Genomic DNA, 15967 nt, shown 5'->3' on the forward strand with positions numbered 1-15967 from the left:
TTCTCACTTACAACTTTATGCACCATACAAGCAAATTTAGCAATATTCCCAATGCACATCCGTTACATTATTGGAAAAACTTATAAGTTGTTTCGAAATTCTTGCATTTAACTATTAAAATATGATACTATAGCGAGCGACATCTAGACGTCTTGATACATTACGATGCCTTAAACAAGGTCTTTAAAATATACATATTTGCCTAGGAACTGAAGTTGAGATAAACAAGCTACTCCAACACGCATGCGCAGTAAATGTATGGAAATGGGAGTTTGTTGTTTTAAAGCATAATTTGTGAAGTTATGGAAATCGTATAACGTTTTGTTACAAAGGCATTTAAGAAGTTTTTTGACTAATGCAGAGAGGTAAGTTTTACTGAAGATTTCGTTATTAATGTTTAGTGTGTTCATGCAAAGTTATTCATACTTTGCTTCAAAAACGTAAATATTGTTTATTCAGTAAATGCTTAATTCGTATCATTATCCTGTGTATATCATTAGTACATGTTACTTCCAAATGATTTTATATTACTTCCAAACATCAGAAACAACATACCATTGAGCTAGAAACGTTGATATCAGTAAACTATATTCTGTATTATAATGAATCTATTTGACATCTGATTCAAAACATTTAAAACTTATAAATGCGACACGAGTTAAAGACAATACAAATTTGATCTACGTATTTGTTGATAATATATGCCTTATGTGGGTATGTGTGAAAAAAGCATAAACATTACTAAGCTATTTACCCTTGTACTATATTAATATTATCCAAACAAATTGTCATTCGCTTATTTGATATATCTAGTTCGCTTGTTTGTTTATGTAATAGCATTTGCTTATCCCTTATGATTTGTAATTCTCAAGTTGAAGTTAATCATCCTTATGGTTAAGTTATATACTCAAGCAAATTATTTCAGCATGGTTAGGTTTCCGTGTAGCAAGTAGCTTATCACACTTGAACTCTATGTAATAAAAATAGCATGCTCCCATCAAGTAAAAACAATTGTCAATAATACGCTAATAATAGGTAAATTATGAAGTTCTGTCAAGAATACAATAATAATAGAAGTCCAAAATTATTTCATGTGTCATTATTTCCCTTATAATACTACTAAAGTATTATTTAAAACGTGAATTTTAACACTTAAAACTAATCAAACTCCTGGTCAGTGTGATTCTATGTAAATCGTAAATGTATGTTGCTGATTGATTATCTTTAATACAGTAGGCATATGTAAATTAATTGCAGTGTGAGAATTCTACGTTTGTCTTATATTTGAATTACGTTCTGAATTGTACTACACTTCATAATTTTACTTTGTTTTTAAGTAATAGATTGAACTTTAGTTTCACACCAGCTGAATTATCCGCATACTCTTGGTCATGGGGTTCGTACGTGAGATTGGCTTTACCGGTGTGAAACCTCAATGCACACTGGTCAGAAGGTGAATTTTTAAAAAGAAAATCATTCCATAAATATGCTAAATGTCTGTTAAATTATGAGTTGGTGTAAAATAATATCAGAATAGGAATACAGTACAGTTACCTATGTCTTTAGGCATAATAGGAAATTCACGTCTTAGCACTTAAAAGCAAAATTTGGTAATCCATTGTTTTGGTAACAAAACATAAAGCACATTTTATATTTCATATTTGCATTACAATTAATGTATAAACCTAATGCATTTTATTTAGCAATGTGAGTAGTTTGTTTAATGAAATTGCCAAAGTTGTCATTACATATCAGTGCTCGAAGTGAGGGGTGATGGTACACCCAGTTTCTCATTGTCACCATGTGAAACCGTAGGATCATCATAGGCGTAGCTAGAACTTTATATTTGGGTGTGCACAAAGAAAAAAAAATGAGGTCTTGTACCTTTTTAATAGCATATTTTGCAACACAATAACTTAGCTCTTTAACTGCACTGATGTTTGTAAAGGAATATAAATTCACTAAATGACAGTGTTGAAAATTTCTGAATATATGTAGTAGAAAAAAATCAAATTGCATAGAAATTACACACACACACACAAAATGTTCATAAATGTTACAAACAAATACATCAAAATACACGTCATCTATAACAAGAGACGTCTGTCAAAAGGTACAATGTTCTTAAACTCATCAATAACTTCATTTCCATCAATAGACGAAGCTTTTTCCTGTTCCACAAATAGCAAGAGCAGGGCTTCCAATCTATCCTACTTCTGAGTTGCTCTTAATTTAGTTTTAACTTGAGTAAGCTTGGAGAAAGCTCTCTCTCTCACACACGTGCAGCTTGTGACATGTATAGAAGAAAAGCGCTGCAGTACAGAGTAGAATGCAGTAAATATCTTCTTTCTCCAATGACATCAAAAAATCGAAAATCTATAGACACCCGTTTCATCAGCGATAATGCACACGTTTGTACCAAGTAATGACATTTTCAGCTTGTTACAAGCTACCGCTTATTTTCTCTCCTATTGTAATATCTGTCTTTAATTCTCTTTGATAAAACAGCCCATTAGGGTGTGCCTAGGCACACCCAGCACACCCCGTAGCTACGCATATGAGGATCATCCCCCAGCTAACACCAAGGTTCATCCAAAGATCCCTGAATTAACATTCTGCACTTCAAGCTCTGGTACAAATTTAATTCAGTATTTATATACGTATATCTAATACTTTTTTGTTACATGTAAATCCGTTCTCTGGCAAGACTTAAAAGCTAGCTGTTGACGAACATTTTCAGACTTCGTACAGTTGTTCGCAAAAATGTAGACAAATTCGTTATCAGTTAATTCCAACGTTACGTGTGTGACATTCAAACACAAAATATAAAGATCTAGACATGCGTTTGATTTAAAATATTCACAATGAACTGATGTCATAGAATTATGAAGTACTTTGCGGTGTCTGCTAACAAATAAAAAAAAACAATACTTGAGTATGATGACATAGCCTGAATGCACAAAAAGTATTAATGTAAGTGTGTTACGTGTGTGACGCTTTAAATGTAGTAAATTTTGCAAAATATAGGGATTCACAAACATTTAATGCAATTAAAAACATTAATTTTCAGATTGATTCATTTTGTTACTTACATGGAGTAAGACCATTTTCGTGGAGTGCCTCAATCATTATTTGTTATTCCTGCTTTATTGTTAATTGTTCAAAGAATCAATCCTGATATTTCTGTGAATTAACGTTTTGTTGTTGTTGTTATTATTATTATTAATAATAATAAATGTTGAAGTTCTGTGGTACAATTCGACGGAAGGGAAATTTTGAAGTGTTGTACCTTGTATACTAAAGTACTACATGAGACCACTTTCACTCGCTCGTGATGGTTTGAGTTTCCCATCCTCTAGCGCACACAATGGAATATTATTTTAATGTGACAATAATCGTAGAAACATATAGGTAAAGTATCGGTCCTGGTAGTTTCAGCCCACAATCATCTATTTCATCTTCATGTATCAGTGTATTGATAAGATAGACTAAACTACATTTTAGCAGGGAGATGATGACTTCACCAAGTTTCAATTTCTCTGCATCTTTCACTTCACGATCCATATTTGAGGGTCCACTACTACAGAGAAATGACGGGCTCACTGCTACTGGGCTTCGAGTGTATGCCGCTCGTTTTGCCCAGTCGGGCGTTATTCGCTCGTGACGTCATAGCGAGCGAAAAGCTCTCAATTCCTCACACAGCGTCTTCCGTACGAACTATTAGGCTCTCGAGCGAAAACCTCTCGTTGCAGCACTCTGTTGTATACTGCTGTCAAACAATTTTACAAGGGTGGTTGGTTGACTTACCAAATGTTTTTGCTTTGCAGGGTTGTAACATGACTGCATTTGTCCGTTCGTACTGGCAAAGGCTGTTGGGATGTACCTCCTGTGCCGACACCGTGAGAGTCCCTAATTACGCCTGCGTTAGGGGACACATATTCTGCCCACGATGCAAATCCAAGCTGCAGAACTGCACAAGGTGTACCGGCATCATCGGGACAAGGGTTCGCGCAGGGGTGAACCGACTGTCGAAATCCATGCTGCACCGTTGCAGATACTTCCTACTGGGTTGCAGAGAGCTACTCAGCGTGCACAGTCTCCCAGCGCACGAGCGAGACTGCAGATACCAGCTCTTCAACTGTCCAATCTCCAACTGCCAAGCTCGCCTCACCTTCACTTCCGTGAACATTCTGACGCACCTCTACAACGTGCACCCGCAGATAGCGCCGGTGGCGATGGTGCGACTCCCTCTCAGGTTACCTTCAGGGGCAAGGTTCGGAAGGGTGATCTTTGCCTACCAGAGGGTGTTCTATCACTTCTTCAGCGCCCATGGCAAGACGGTATACTCCCTCGTCATGCTCTGTGGAAGCAGAGAGGAGTCCAGGATTTTCGTGTCCAAGCTGGCAATCTATGGCATACCGTACCTTAAGTGCATGAGGACAGTTGGACGAGTGATGTCCATTCTCGACCTATCCACACTGTTGGATAATGGCATATACAGTTGCATGTATCGTGTGCACGAAACGTGCAGTTGTCCCGCTCTAACCGAACACTGTGATGACATTCTCGCTGAAGTACGAGTGGAACTCATGCCTCGGTGAGAAGTCCTTGTGTTTCGTTAATAATATAATATAATTAATAATATGTTAATATGTTAATTTGAAGTGTATAATAATATCAGTAAATCTAATTAGGCAGTTGTAAATATGGATGAGTTTGCATCCTTCTAAGTTTTTATTTCATTATCATTGTATTGTATATTTAACCATAGTTCTTTAACCACAGTGATTTAATTTCAAATGTATAATATGTAAATAAGTAGTTAAGTGTCAATATGCATGAGTTTGTATGTTTCTAAGTTCTTATTTCATCATCATTGTATTCTACATTTAACCATGGTTCTTTAATAATTAATGAAAAAATGAAGTTTGATTTTCATAATAGAATGTTGACATGTGAAAAAGGTTTGTTTTTATTTCTCCTACCATAGTTTCAGTTTCTGATCAGAAGTTGTAGACTCCTGTTCAGATGAAGAGGCAAACTCTAGATCTGTCGAATGTGCCACTTTACATGAACAAAAGTGTACATACATCATGTGTTATTACATTATTTCCTCTACACGCACTTGTCATGGACATGGCGTCTCCACAAGTTTTTTGAGGGGGTCGTCAATACGTGATATGAACATTAGAATAATTATTATTATTATAAACTAATTTTATTGCCAATTTTATTATTATTACTATTGTACTTGTTACCCAGATTAAATTTTTAATCGTTATGATCTTTTACATAAAATAAAAATCAAGGACTTTACGTTGAGTGCCCTCTCACATAACAATCACATTTTTGAAATGTTGAAAGCTCTAATGTTTATTATTTAGATTACATGGTAAAATGTGGAAACGAGAAATTTATTTTCCTTTAGTTATTCTCTTAAATATTCGTGAACTTATTCCCCTTTAGTCTCTCTGATAGTTCAGTGGAAAAGCTGCCGCCTTGCAATCAAAGCGCCTCAGGATCTTTGTATAGAATATACTTTTCCCCCTGTTATAAACAGAAATAACAAACTTTCTGGTAACAATTACCGTATGCATAATCTAAGGTAGCTTTGCGTTCAAGTCGTTCAAACCAACAATTACAAGATCATTGCAACGAGGAAGGAACATCGAATCGATAAATCTTGTGTTCGAGTTATTGATGCAGGATCGCTACTGTAGGGCCACAATATCTGTACCCTCGAAACATGAGAGTAACTTGGGGCCCAATTGGAAGAAGGAGGCCAGAATCGAATAGTTTTCTATCCAAGAATTATTTTGTAAATAACGGCCACATTTGGAAAACCACAAAATCGTTTTGCTTAAGTAGTGTGTACATTACAATACAGCTCATTTAAACACTTAAAAACAATTATTTATTGCAAAATTAACAAGCACAATATAACATGAAGTAGCGGATTGGTTAGCACAGCACGCTACAACGCCAAGGGTCCCGGGTACGAATCCAGGTCTGGACATAGGTGTTTTTTGTGAGTGACCATTCATCAATTTCTCGCATCATCACTCATTCTAATCTTCGCGATTAGCCAAAAGTGGCAAAAAAGGGAAGTAGAATAAACCTCATGAAAACAAAACAATTAAAAAATAGAGTAATCTTTTTGTTCGTGCAAGAAACACAATTTATAAGCTTCAAGAGATCCTTCGGTCTGAAACTTGCCCAAAATACAAGTTATTGTATGGTTATGTATGTATGGCGAACATTTCATTTAAATTAGGAAAACGTTCTGTAATGGTGATCCACGAAAATAATATCTGGGTTCAAACTCATAATTAGGCCTCGGAAGTTGAAGACCTATAAATTGCCAAAAAAAGACCTATAAAAATACATAAAAATATAAAAAAATGGACATAAAAACGGAAAAAAGGACGTATAAATGTAATCCAAATTAATTCATAACTTCAGTTTTAATTACATATTTAGTGCATAAAAAATACAAAATTCTGGTGGTATGGAACACACAATGCGAAAAAACAATATGAATGAAATGCATCTTCTTTCAGACATTATATATTTTTTAGATTAACATATAATTTGAAAAATCATATTTGAAGAATCATATTTGGCCTAACCACACTAGGGTAACAGAAATAGGACTTCGGAAGCCTTACCTCAGTTGGTAAATATATATATTTCTTTACAACAGAAAGGATGTTTAAGAGGTGATGAACTGTTGATGTTTCGAATTGAGAATGGGCAGTAAAAACGTAGTCGAATGAAGGTGAAGTTGCCAAAAAAAGCCGTTAAGACCTAAAAAAATAGGCTAAAAAAAGGACCAATGAGCCAAACAACGTCGAAAAAGGTAAAAAAAAGACAAATAAAATCCATCTTTTTCTGGCCTACAATGACCCAAAATGAACATATATTATGTTGGGCCTCGTCTTCAGACACTAGGGAAAAAAAGAATTTTTCCTCAACTTCCGAGACCTACTCATAATCAATGTTGTTACTACCTGCCCCTGGTGAGGGGCAACTAGACCTCTCGCCCGAGTCCCGTGCAAGATAAAATTAGTTGTTTGTGTACGGTTTATTACAAGTTTAAATATCGCTGTTGCTTCCAATTGAGAAACTACTCTGATTTTTCCTGACTTCATGAATTGGTTTGACATAATTCCTTTAAAATATCCACAACTACTGAAATCACGTTATAAACTCTTGTACAAATATTTCAACCACAAATAATATGCACCATTTGTTAAATTATATAGGTTGGCCCAAAAAAAGGTAACCGAACACATAATACAACGGTTCTACATTTCGGTTACCTTTTCTGGGCCACTCTGTATTAAATCATGATGTGAAACTATAATTTTGTGTGAAACAATGTAATTTTACTACAGCATCAAATTCAGTGACGATAATTATGTTATTGGATGTGATAGAAAATTTGCCTCTTCAATACGCAAAATAATACGTAGCTTGATATTAAACACAGCAGTTTTGTAATTAAATATAATGAACGTTGCACTAGTGGAACATCGTAAATGAAAAGAAACAGTAATTTAGAAACTTTTTATTACGCTTTCATAATTCTTGGATTTAACCTTCAACATCTTGATTATATTGCTCTTAGATGATAATTAGACCTCGAATTTTTAGGCTCTAAAAAGTGTGCTTTTAGGATCCTAAAATAGGCTCTAAAATCCTAAGATAGGTTCTAAAAATCCTAAAATAGGCTCTAAAAATCCTAAAATAGGCTCTAAAAATCCTAAAATATGCTCTAAAAATCCAAAAATAGATTCTAAAAATCCTAAAATAGGTTCTAAAAACCTTAAATTAGGTTCTATAAACCTTAAATTAGGCTCGAAAAATCCTGAAATAGGTTGCAAAAAGACTTAATTTCGTACATAATTCCTGAAAAATACTTATTAGATAGAATCGTTAAAAACAAAATTTCGCAAGAACCGTAATGACCAAATATTAATTTTCTAAACAAATTTTCATTTCTTTATATCATTTTCAAAATTATCTACAAATTATTATAATACTGCACTTGTGCGGTTAGAAAAATTTACTTGTTGTAATGAAAAATGAATTACGTATGCATAATTTGCTGTAAATATCAGGGTGGCTACTCACTTGGAATTCCTTGAATTACGGGAATTACACGGGAATTATTGGCACCGGAAATTATTCGTGAATTATTGGCTCTAGAAATTATTCATGAATTTTGGCAATACATGAAATAAGGTACATTTTTTTCTCCGTAGGCGTGAAAAATTGCAACTTTTATTAATCCATATCCCATTAAATTTATACATGTTTATAAACGCCTTGAGGCAAGTTTCTCTCAGTTTAGATTTCATTTGATTCATTTTTTTGAGGATGAAGAAGAAAGTTACACAGAAAATAAAACAAAATTTTCTCAATCCGTTTACTTTGTTAGTGTCTTTTACAGAACAATCTATCTGACAGACGGAAGATTATTACAAAATAATATATCTTGAAGTTGATTAGGTAAATTTTTTGTTACATTGGAATCATACAAACCCTTTATATTGTCAATATTTTTGTGTATGGAAGGGAGGGTGAGAGTCGATAATACGTAAGGTTGGAATAGAGAAAACATCTGCTTGTATGCTTGAATTCTTGGAAAGTTCACCTTGAAAACCAGGAATTATACTTGAATTTTTCAATGGCCCTAGTGACCACCATGAATCTTTTTGCGTTATCCACGCTCATCTCATGTGCTGAAAATACTCTTTCAACAGAAACATAGTCAGTAGTGCTAATTTCAATGCTGAAATGTTACTTCGCAAGGCGTGAATGTCAAAAAGGACCGAACTGACGCGAAAGTGAGCAACGCCACACAGATCAGAAGTTTGCACTTGGCACTGTGCAGGCAGTAGAGAAGATTGGGTGCTAAAACTGAGAATGGGGAGGAGGGGGTGGGGGCAAGGACAGTTTACTTTATCTTAGTAGGCAAGGCTTAGCATTAAGAGCATGGACGTCCGCAGGATTTTTTCCAGGGAGGGGCAAGGAAGGTATTTTTTCCAGGGGGGAACAAACAAGGCACATTTTCTCCAAAAAGTGTTGTTCTCTAAAAAAAAAAACATTGCTTAAATTTGAATTTATGATGTTCATGCAATAATTAACACATACTATTGTGGCTAAAATGAAATTATATGTGTGAAATACATCATTTTTGGTTGACTTTCATGGCCCCCCCTTACCCCTCCTTCCGGACGCCCATGATTAAGAGTCTACAGTGCAGGGGTAAAAAGTAGGGGGGAACTGTCTCCTTTCGCCGCCACTGTCTGCAGGTAACAGTGACGTCAGACATTTTTGTTTTGTTGAAAGCTTTGATAAACATCATACACTTGGAGGGAGGGAAATGGACAGAAAACATGTTTAAAACACGCCAGTCATTGAATTATTTCGCCACCAAACCTAGTGAATACCTCTGTGAGATATAAAACCTAAAAAAATATAAAAACCTAGAAAAAGGTTTAATTTAGGCACACAAACCTAAAATAGGTCCTAACGAGCAAAATAGGTTATTTTAGGCACTATAAAACTTAGTCAGTAGTTTCGTTTTTTTATGAAACGCCGATATAACTTGTTATTTCTTATTTACCTGCAAAGGAAAAAATAGGTTATAAACCTAAAATCCGAGGTCTAATGATAATACAATATATATAGATAATACAATATATATATACAGGGTAATTCAAAATGAATGGTGCAACTTTACACAGTTATTATGACGTTACTATTTATGATAAGAAATCAGACAATACATCAATACAAAGAAGATCTCTGGAAGTTTTACTCACATGACTCACATTATAAAGATTCAGCATAGGAACCACGTGTAACGCGGAGAAGCTACAGACGATAATCAAGTACTTGCTATGCACTAGACAGCAAGTCGTTAGAACGGTTTCGAAGCCACTAACAATTCGCAGTTGTAACTTTGGCAAATCTTGCGGAAGGGTGAAACATTCATTACTATCGAAACTCATGTGGAAATAAATGTCTTTGCACCATTCTGATTGAATCAGTTCTCGATAGCTCCAACCCACAATACGCCTTCTACTGGTCATTAGCCATTTTGCGACACTGGCGATCCTGGTGGAGAATCGGCTAAGCAGAGTAAGCCCGCTAAGTGGGAATAAAACTTCCAGAGATTTTCTTTATATTGATTCCTTGTCATAATAATAGCTGTGTAAAGTTGCTCCTATCATTTTGAATTACCCTGTAAATTAATTGCAGTAATGATTATATCGTGTACCTCTACTTCAGGATAACAAACAAAAATCTGAATTTTTCAGATCTGAAATTATTATGTTAAAGACTTGGCGTATATTGTATGCCCCAGGCCCTGCACTATACTATGGCTTGCCCTTCTTGTACACATTCCATTCCTTGGTCAGTTCTGGCTCTACAAATTTATACATGTCAGACACCTCGATTCTACTTAACACTGGAAATTTTGTTGGGCTCGTGCCCCATTGTCTCCCGTTTCCCAAAAATTACGCACATGTCTTAGAAAATATCCAAGTGATTTAAACACGCGACACTAGCGCCACTGCTCCAGGGCCGGAAGTATATACAAATATGACGGTGGATCACTAGATCAGCAACGATTCATTAGTTGCACTTTCTCACCACAGATGGCTCTGTTGCGGCCTCGCTCTCTGGCACGTTTTTTACACGACACCCTGTCTCTGACAGAGTACGTAACTTCATTTTATGGTCACCCTGACCTCGAATCCATGAAACTTACATGAAGCTCATTTTCCTCCCATTTCCAGCGAAGTGTGCGTGCTTTCGCTACACACTTGCCCACGCACCTCACGTCTGTTAACTTTCGTATATTTACTCTTCGCTTAGGCATAAATGAGCGAAAGATGCGTGTGGCTATAAATAGGTTTTTTACTGTTTTATGTCCATTCCACGAATCGTGTAGACAGTACACTGTAACGGGCAGGTTCTGCAATATTCGTGGCGCTAAATGAGAAGAGAGCCTACGTTATAAAGCGGGGTATGTCAATTTAACTGTCGTTTTTTTCATCAACTTCATCATTCACCCTTATTGCCACGGTTAATCTAGAGGCAGAAAAGGGACTTTGTGTCATGTTCTTCAACACTGGTCTTCATAGCATGTTGAAACATGACCTCGTTACTAGTAATTTTCTTTTGGGTGCATCTAAGACAAGGATTATCGCCATGTATACAGGGTGGCTACAATTAAAGTTCCTCTACTCAGAGCCCTCTGGAGTCCGTTCGAATCAACGAATTGCGCTGAAACTTAGTATAGAGGCTATGGAGAACGTGGGGAACAGAATGCTGACGAAAAACAAATAGTTCAAATTTTCAGCACCAGGTGGAATCGTGGCGCTGTAACCTGGTGCACAGTGAACAATGTACAGGGAAACGCTTCGTCCTACCATTGGCCACACTGCCTTACGCTTCCAAAGGTCTTTTACGTTGACAGGACGCATATTGGATACTGCTGTTCCGACATAAATTCAAATTACTGGTTGTTATTTCAGCGCCACACTTCCACCTGGTGGTGAAAATTCGAACTATTATTTTTTTCTTCAGCATTACCTTCTCCATGGTCTTCATTACCTCTATACCACGTTTCAGCGCAGTCCGATGCTTCGAACAGGGTCTAGAGGGTGTTAATTGTGGCTACCCGGTATTATTGTATTCCTTGTCATTTATCGTCGCTTTTCTTCCGCTTTGACTGGTCACGACGCTGTGGATAAGTAACGATGAGATAAAACCAATTAAACAATACTAACAAATAACATCCTCTGTCCAGGCCAATATTCGTAGTCAGGATCTTCGGTGGCGAGAGTGAAGTTTTTGAATTTTTTATTTTTTTTTATTTTCTTTTTAAATTTGAGACTGGGCGTACAGGTTGAAGTGAAATCCGAACCACAATGTCTCTCAACCGGACATCGATGCTGAGACCCCTTGATTATGAGCGGACGAAGGTAAAACTACGCACGTCATCATGGAGGCTACTTGCTTCGTAGTAGACTACACACATCTCCAACATCCAATGGTTTAGTCGTGCCAGGACGCGCCATGCCTCAGAATATGACAGTAAATATTCAGTTCTTAAATTTGCTTTAACATTAATTTGTTATGTATCTACACAGCAAAATTACTCCTTTGTTGTATAACAACAACAACATTGTGAGACGCAAAACTATACTCTGTCCCAGGAGCCTGTGGAGTAAGCGAACGATTCATCGATTGATTGATTTAGTCTATTTTACTTCGCTATTCTGCTACTTTTAGTTAATCGCGAATATGATGATGAATTATGATATGTTGAGATGGATGAAAGGACAATCACAACAATAGGGATGACAAAACACGAGCACCACTAAAGATTATACTGGATGTGGGTCTAGACGCCAGAGCCTCACTAGTCTGCAAAATGTAGTCCAGGGTGTACTACGTGGAAGAAATTGACGTTTGGGTGCCTTTGAAGAGGGTCACCCCTCACACCTTGCAAACACAAGTAGTGACTCGAGAGGGCTCGACCAATGAACGCGTGAGAGGGACGACCGCAGATACCAGCTGCGCACACTGCTTTGCTCCGCCCACTCGCTTTCTCCCCTTCCCTTCCGTTATGCGCAGCGTTCTTCCACAGAGTAATGGGACAGAGTGTACTGTACTGCCTTCTGCTTGTCTGCACAGGTTATATAATAATTAAGAAATGATCTAACAGGAAGAACGTGGTTGAAGCACAGGTTTTCCATGTGTTGTTCTGGGGAGGCACACAGTAGTTTGGAATACACTCTAAACTGTAGGTCCAGTAACGATTAGCTTATTTGTGCATAAAGTGAACTTAAAAAAAACAAATGCGGTTTGTGAAGCGCCCGGTACTATTTACATTACGATACAGCACCACCACCTAAAATTTCCTCAGCACCCCAAAATTAAAAATAAAACAGTCATTCTGGTTATAAATTTACCCTTAAGCCCTCTGCAGGATGGAAAATTCTGCATAAGCCCCTGCACACATCGCATTCCATTGTCGATATTGGCACAACCACGTTCAACTAAACCCAGACGACACAATTGATTTTCACCCTCACACCCCAGGTTTTACACCTCTTACAACAACTCCCAATAAGTTTACGAGCGGAAAGGTTGAGGGGGTGGGGGGATGAAGCTGAGGTCACGTGACGAAGGGGCCAGTCTTGAACGTTGGAACAAATAGGAAAGGGGCGGGGCGGTCTGGAACTTCCAATGTGTAAAATCAATAACCTTGTGTATGCCAAGGCCAAGAGCCAGCCTTGCCCCCCCCCCTCCACCTTCATATAAGCTGCGGGCCGTTGTGGAAAATCACTTCCACGGTTTCTTCCGCGTCACTTCCATCTTGAAGGACGTTGGAGCTTTGTTAACGGCACCGGGACGCATTAGAATTCCTGATACATCAGATAACCGCCGCTGCGCTTGAACGTGCGGAACCAGTAGCGGAGATTGGGTGCCAAAACTAGGGGGGGAGGTGCCAAAACTGGGGGGGGGGCAAAGGCAGTATATTTCCCTTTGTAGATAAGGTTTAGCATAGTGCTGGGGCAAAAATGGCGAAAACGGGGGGCAACGGCCCCCTAATCGCCGTCACTGTGCAGATCGATTACCAATAAAATTGCTGTAATTAACCATAATCGTTATATTTCAAACAATTACAATACAGGCGCATGTACTTATTAATTTCCGTTACTATGGTTACAACAAATTGTTTTCTTTTTTATCCTCTTTACATACAAAGTATTTTATACAGCGTGATAAAAGCAATATAATAATATATATAAAAAAACATGCATAAGTTAAAGCAACACTAATAACACTAACATTAAAGATAACAGTTTGAGAATTGGGACAGTTTCAATTGTTAAAGTGACTAGATTTTTAAAACAAAAAAACGGGACGGCAAAATGTACACATTTTAATATGAAACTGCTTCGTCTAAGGCGCTGTGCTTTGAGCTCCGACTGCGGGACGGAATGGGTTCGAGTCCGCCTGGGTTCAGTCTCTGGATTCTCGGCCTGTGTATAGGACCGGTGAGAACCCACCATCGTGAGGAAATTGGGGAGCTACGGGCGAGTAGCGTAACACGGTCTCGGAAATCTACAACGGCTGGGGGTTCGACGTGCTAACCACACGTCACCCCATTACCGGTCGAAGATCTCCACACCTCTAGGTAGGACTGTGGGAGGGAGACTGGCAGCCGGGAGATAGGCCCTTTCGAGGGCTGTCGAGCTTTGGGTTATTATTTTTATTCCTCATAAATACTTATATTTGAAAAATAAATAAATAAATACTGCAAAATAACTTACATAAGTAAGCACTGCACTCCAACCAAGCAGTTCTTTAGTATTAGAAGCCATTCATTGATATTTTGCCGATCTTCTTCAGTACATCCTTCTTTTCAAATAACATTTTGTAAAAGTTTACACACCTGTGATTAAAGTTAACCTTCTTATTCGACATAGCTCTCAAAGTTTGTACTACAGGCCTCCGTGTTGGAGTAGTTAGCACACAGCGCTACAACGACAGGGGTCCCGGGTTCGAACTCCGGCATGTGCATGGATGTTTGTGAGTGTCCATTCATCAATTTCATCATATCATCACTCATCTCCATCTTCGCAAATTAGCCACCAGTGGCACAACAAGCGAAGTAAAATAAAGCAAATCAATCAATTTAAGTTTGTACTGAAAGAGCGTTTTTGTCACTTGTCCACAAACCACTCATGTACGAAAACACACGTTCAGTGGGGGCATTAGTTCCAGGTAAACAGAGACGAAACTCCAATATTTTAAGAAAATTCGAATATGGCACATTGTTGACATTGAAATGTGAAGTAATTTCTACCCAACAATGCAGCAATTCTGTCCCGGTTAATATGGGACGTCTGGCCACCTTAGAGTTGGTACAGTCACGGACACTTCTGGGATGCAATGATCCCATTTACGATCACGTACTTTTAATGGAATCGTTACAACTCAGAAGTGTCCGTGACTGTACGTACAATCTTGGAAGCAGCTGGCTTGTAACAATTCCAATGAAATAATCTTTCGAAGTCTGACCAAGCGCCTTGTGTATAGACAACCCAAATAACACAGAAAATATGCAGCTTGTATACCATTCATGGATATACATCTCAGTAGACTGATGGCTCAAAAACACAAACAGAAGATTGTATTGTGTTGTCGACATTCAGAGTAGTGCTCAGTTCCACGGTATACTTGCTTATTAAACTTGCTTATTTAACCACTCCGTGCATTAGTACAATCTCTATATTGTACAATTACATTACTCTATTGCAGGAAAATAATTCATAGAACAATATACAACACGCATTCATGCCAGTCTCACACATACACACATAAATACAGACAAAAACTAAGTTTTCTTTCCTTTGGCCGACACAGCAGAGCCATTTTTGGAAATTCCTTGTCTTTCGATACACTGCAATGATATTCCAAATTCTGCAAAAAAAAAACACACGTGTTTTGAATTTCTTCTCGAGTTTTCACATGAATTTTCAGTGTGTTTTCCTTTCGCTGTTGTCTAAATGGAAAATGGGCTTAAGTGTCCACTAAACTATTGGGAATAACTAAAATATTCATGTGAATGCTCTAGAACAGTGGAACGCGTACTCCCAGGGGTACATGAACGACTTGAAGGGGTACGCGATCAGCTTGGAAGAGAAATGTCGAGAATACCATATGATAATTTTTTTGCTGCAGGTGTGTAGAGCAGACTTCATTGTTTCATACTTCATAGCTTCAACGCTCAACAGAAAAATAAGGCTTTTTTTGTCACTGATACTCTTCGTTTTACATGTTTTGAAATAAAATACTCGTTCGAAATCTCTACCCATTTCATTCTCCAACTAAAAAACCACACAAACGTTTGTTAAGTGTAAAAACGTCA

At 37.5% G+C, this 15967-nt stretch overlaps 1 protein-coding gene across 1 annotated transcript; it reads left to right on the forward strand.

Moving 5' to 3' along the window:
* Positions 1 to 240: 240 nt before the first annotated feature.
* Positions 241 to 4692, forward strand: LOC146003125 (E3 ubiquitin-protein ligase sina-like). Its single transcript, XM_083141302.1, has 2 exons — positions 241 to 365; positions 3828 to 4692. The coding sequence occupies exon 2, from the start codon at positions 3837 to 3839 to the stop codon at positions 4599 to 4601; it is 765 nt and encodes a 254-aa protein (XP_082997428.1). The 5' UTR covers positions 241 to 365; positions 3828 to 3836; the 3' UTR covers positions 4602 to 4692.
* The last annotated feature ends 11275 nt before the right edge of the window (positions 4693 to 15967 follow it).

Source organism: Lepisma saccharinum, chromosome 19 (assembly GCF_977018435.1).
Source record: "Lepisma saccharinum chromosome 19, izLepSacc3.1, whole genome shotgun sequence".
NCBI classification, from domain to species: domain Eukaryota; kingdom Metazoa; phylum Arthropoda; class Insecta; order Zygentoma; family Lepismatidae; genus Lepisma; species Lepisma saccharinum.

What these genes read in the sequence shown, in the direction of transcription:
- LOC146003125 (XM_083141302.1), top strand. Translation starts at nt 3,837, where the DNA reads ATGACTGCATTTGTCCGTTCGTACTGGCAAAGGCTGTTGGGATGTACC.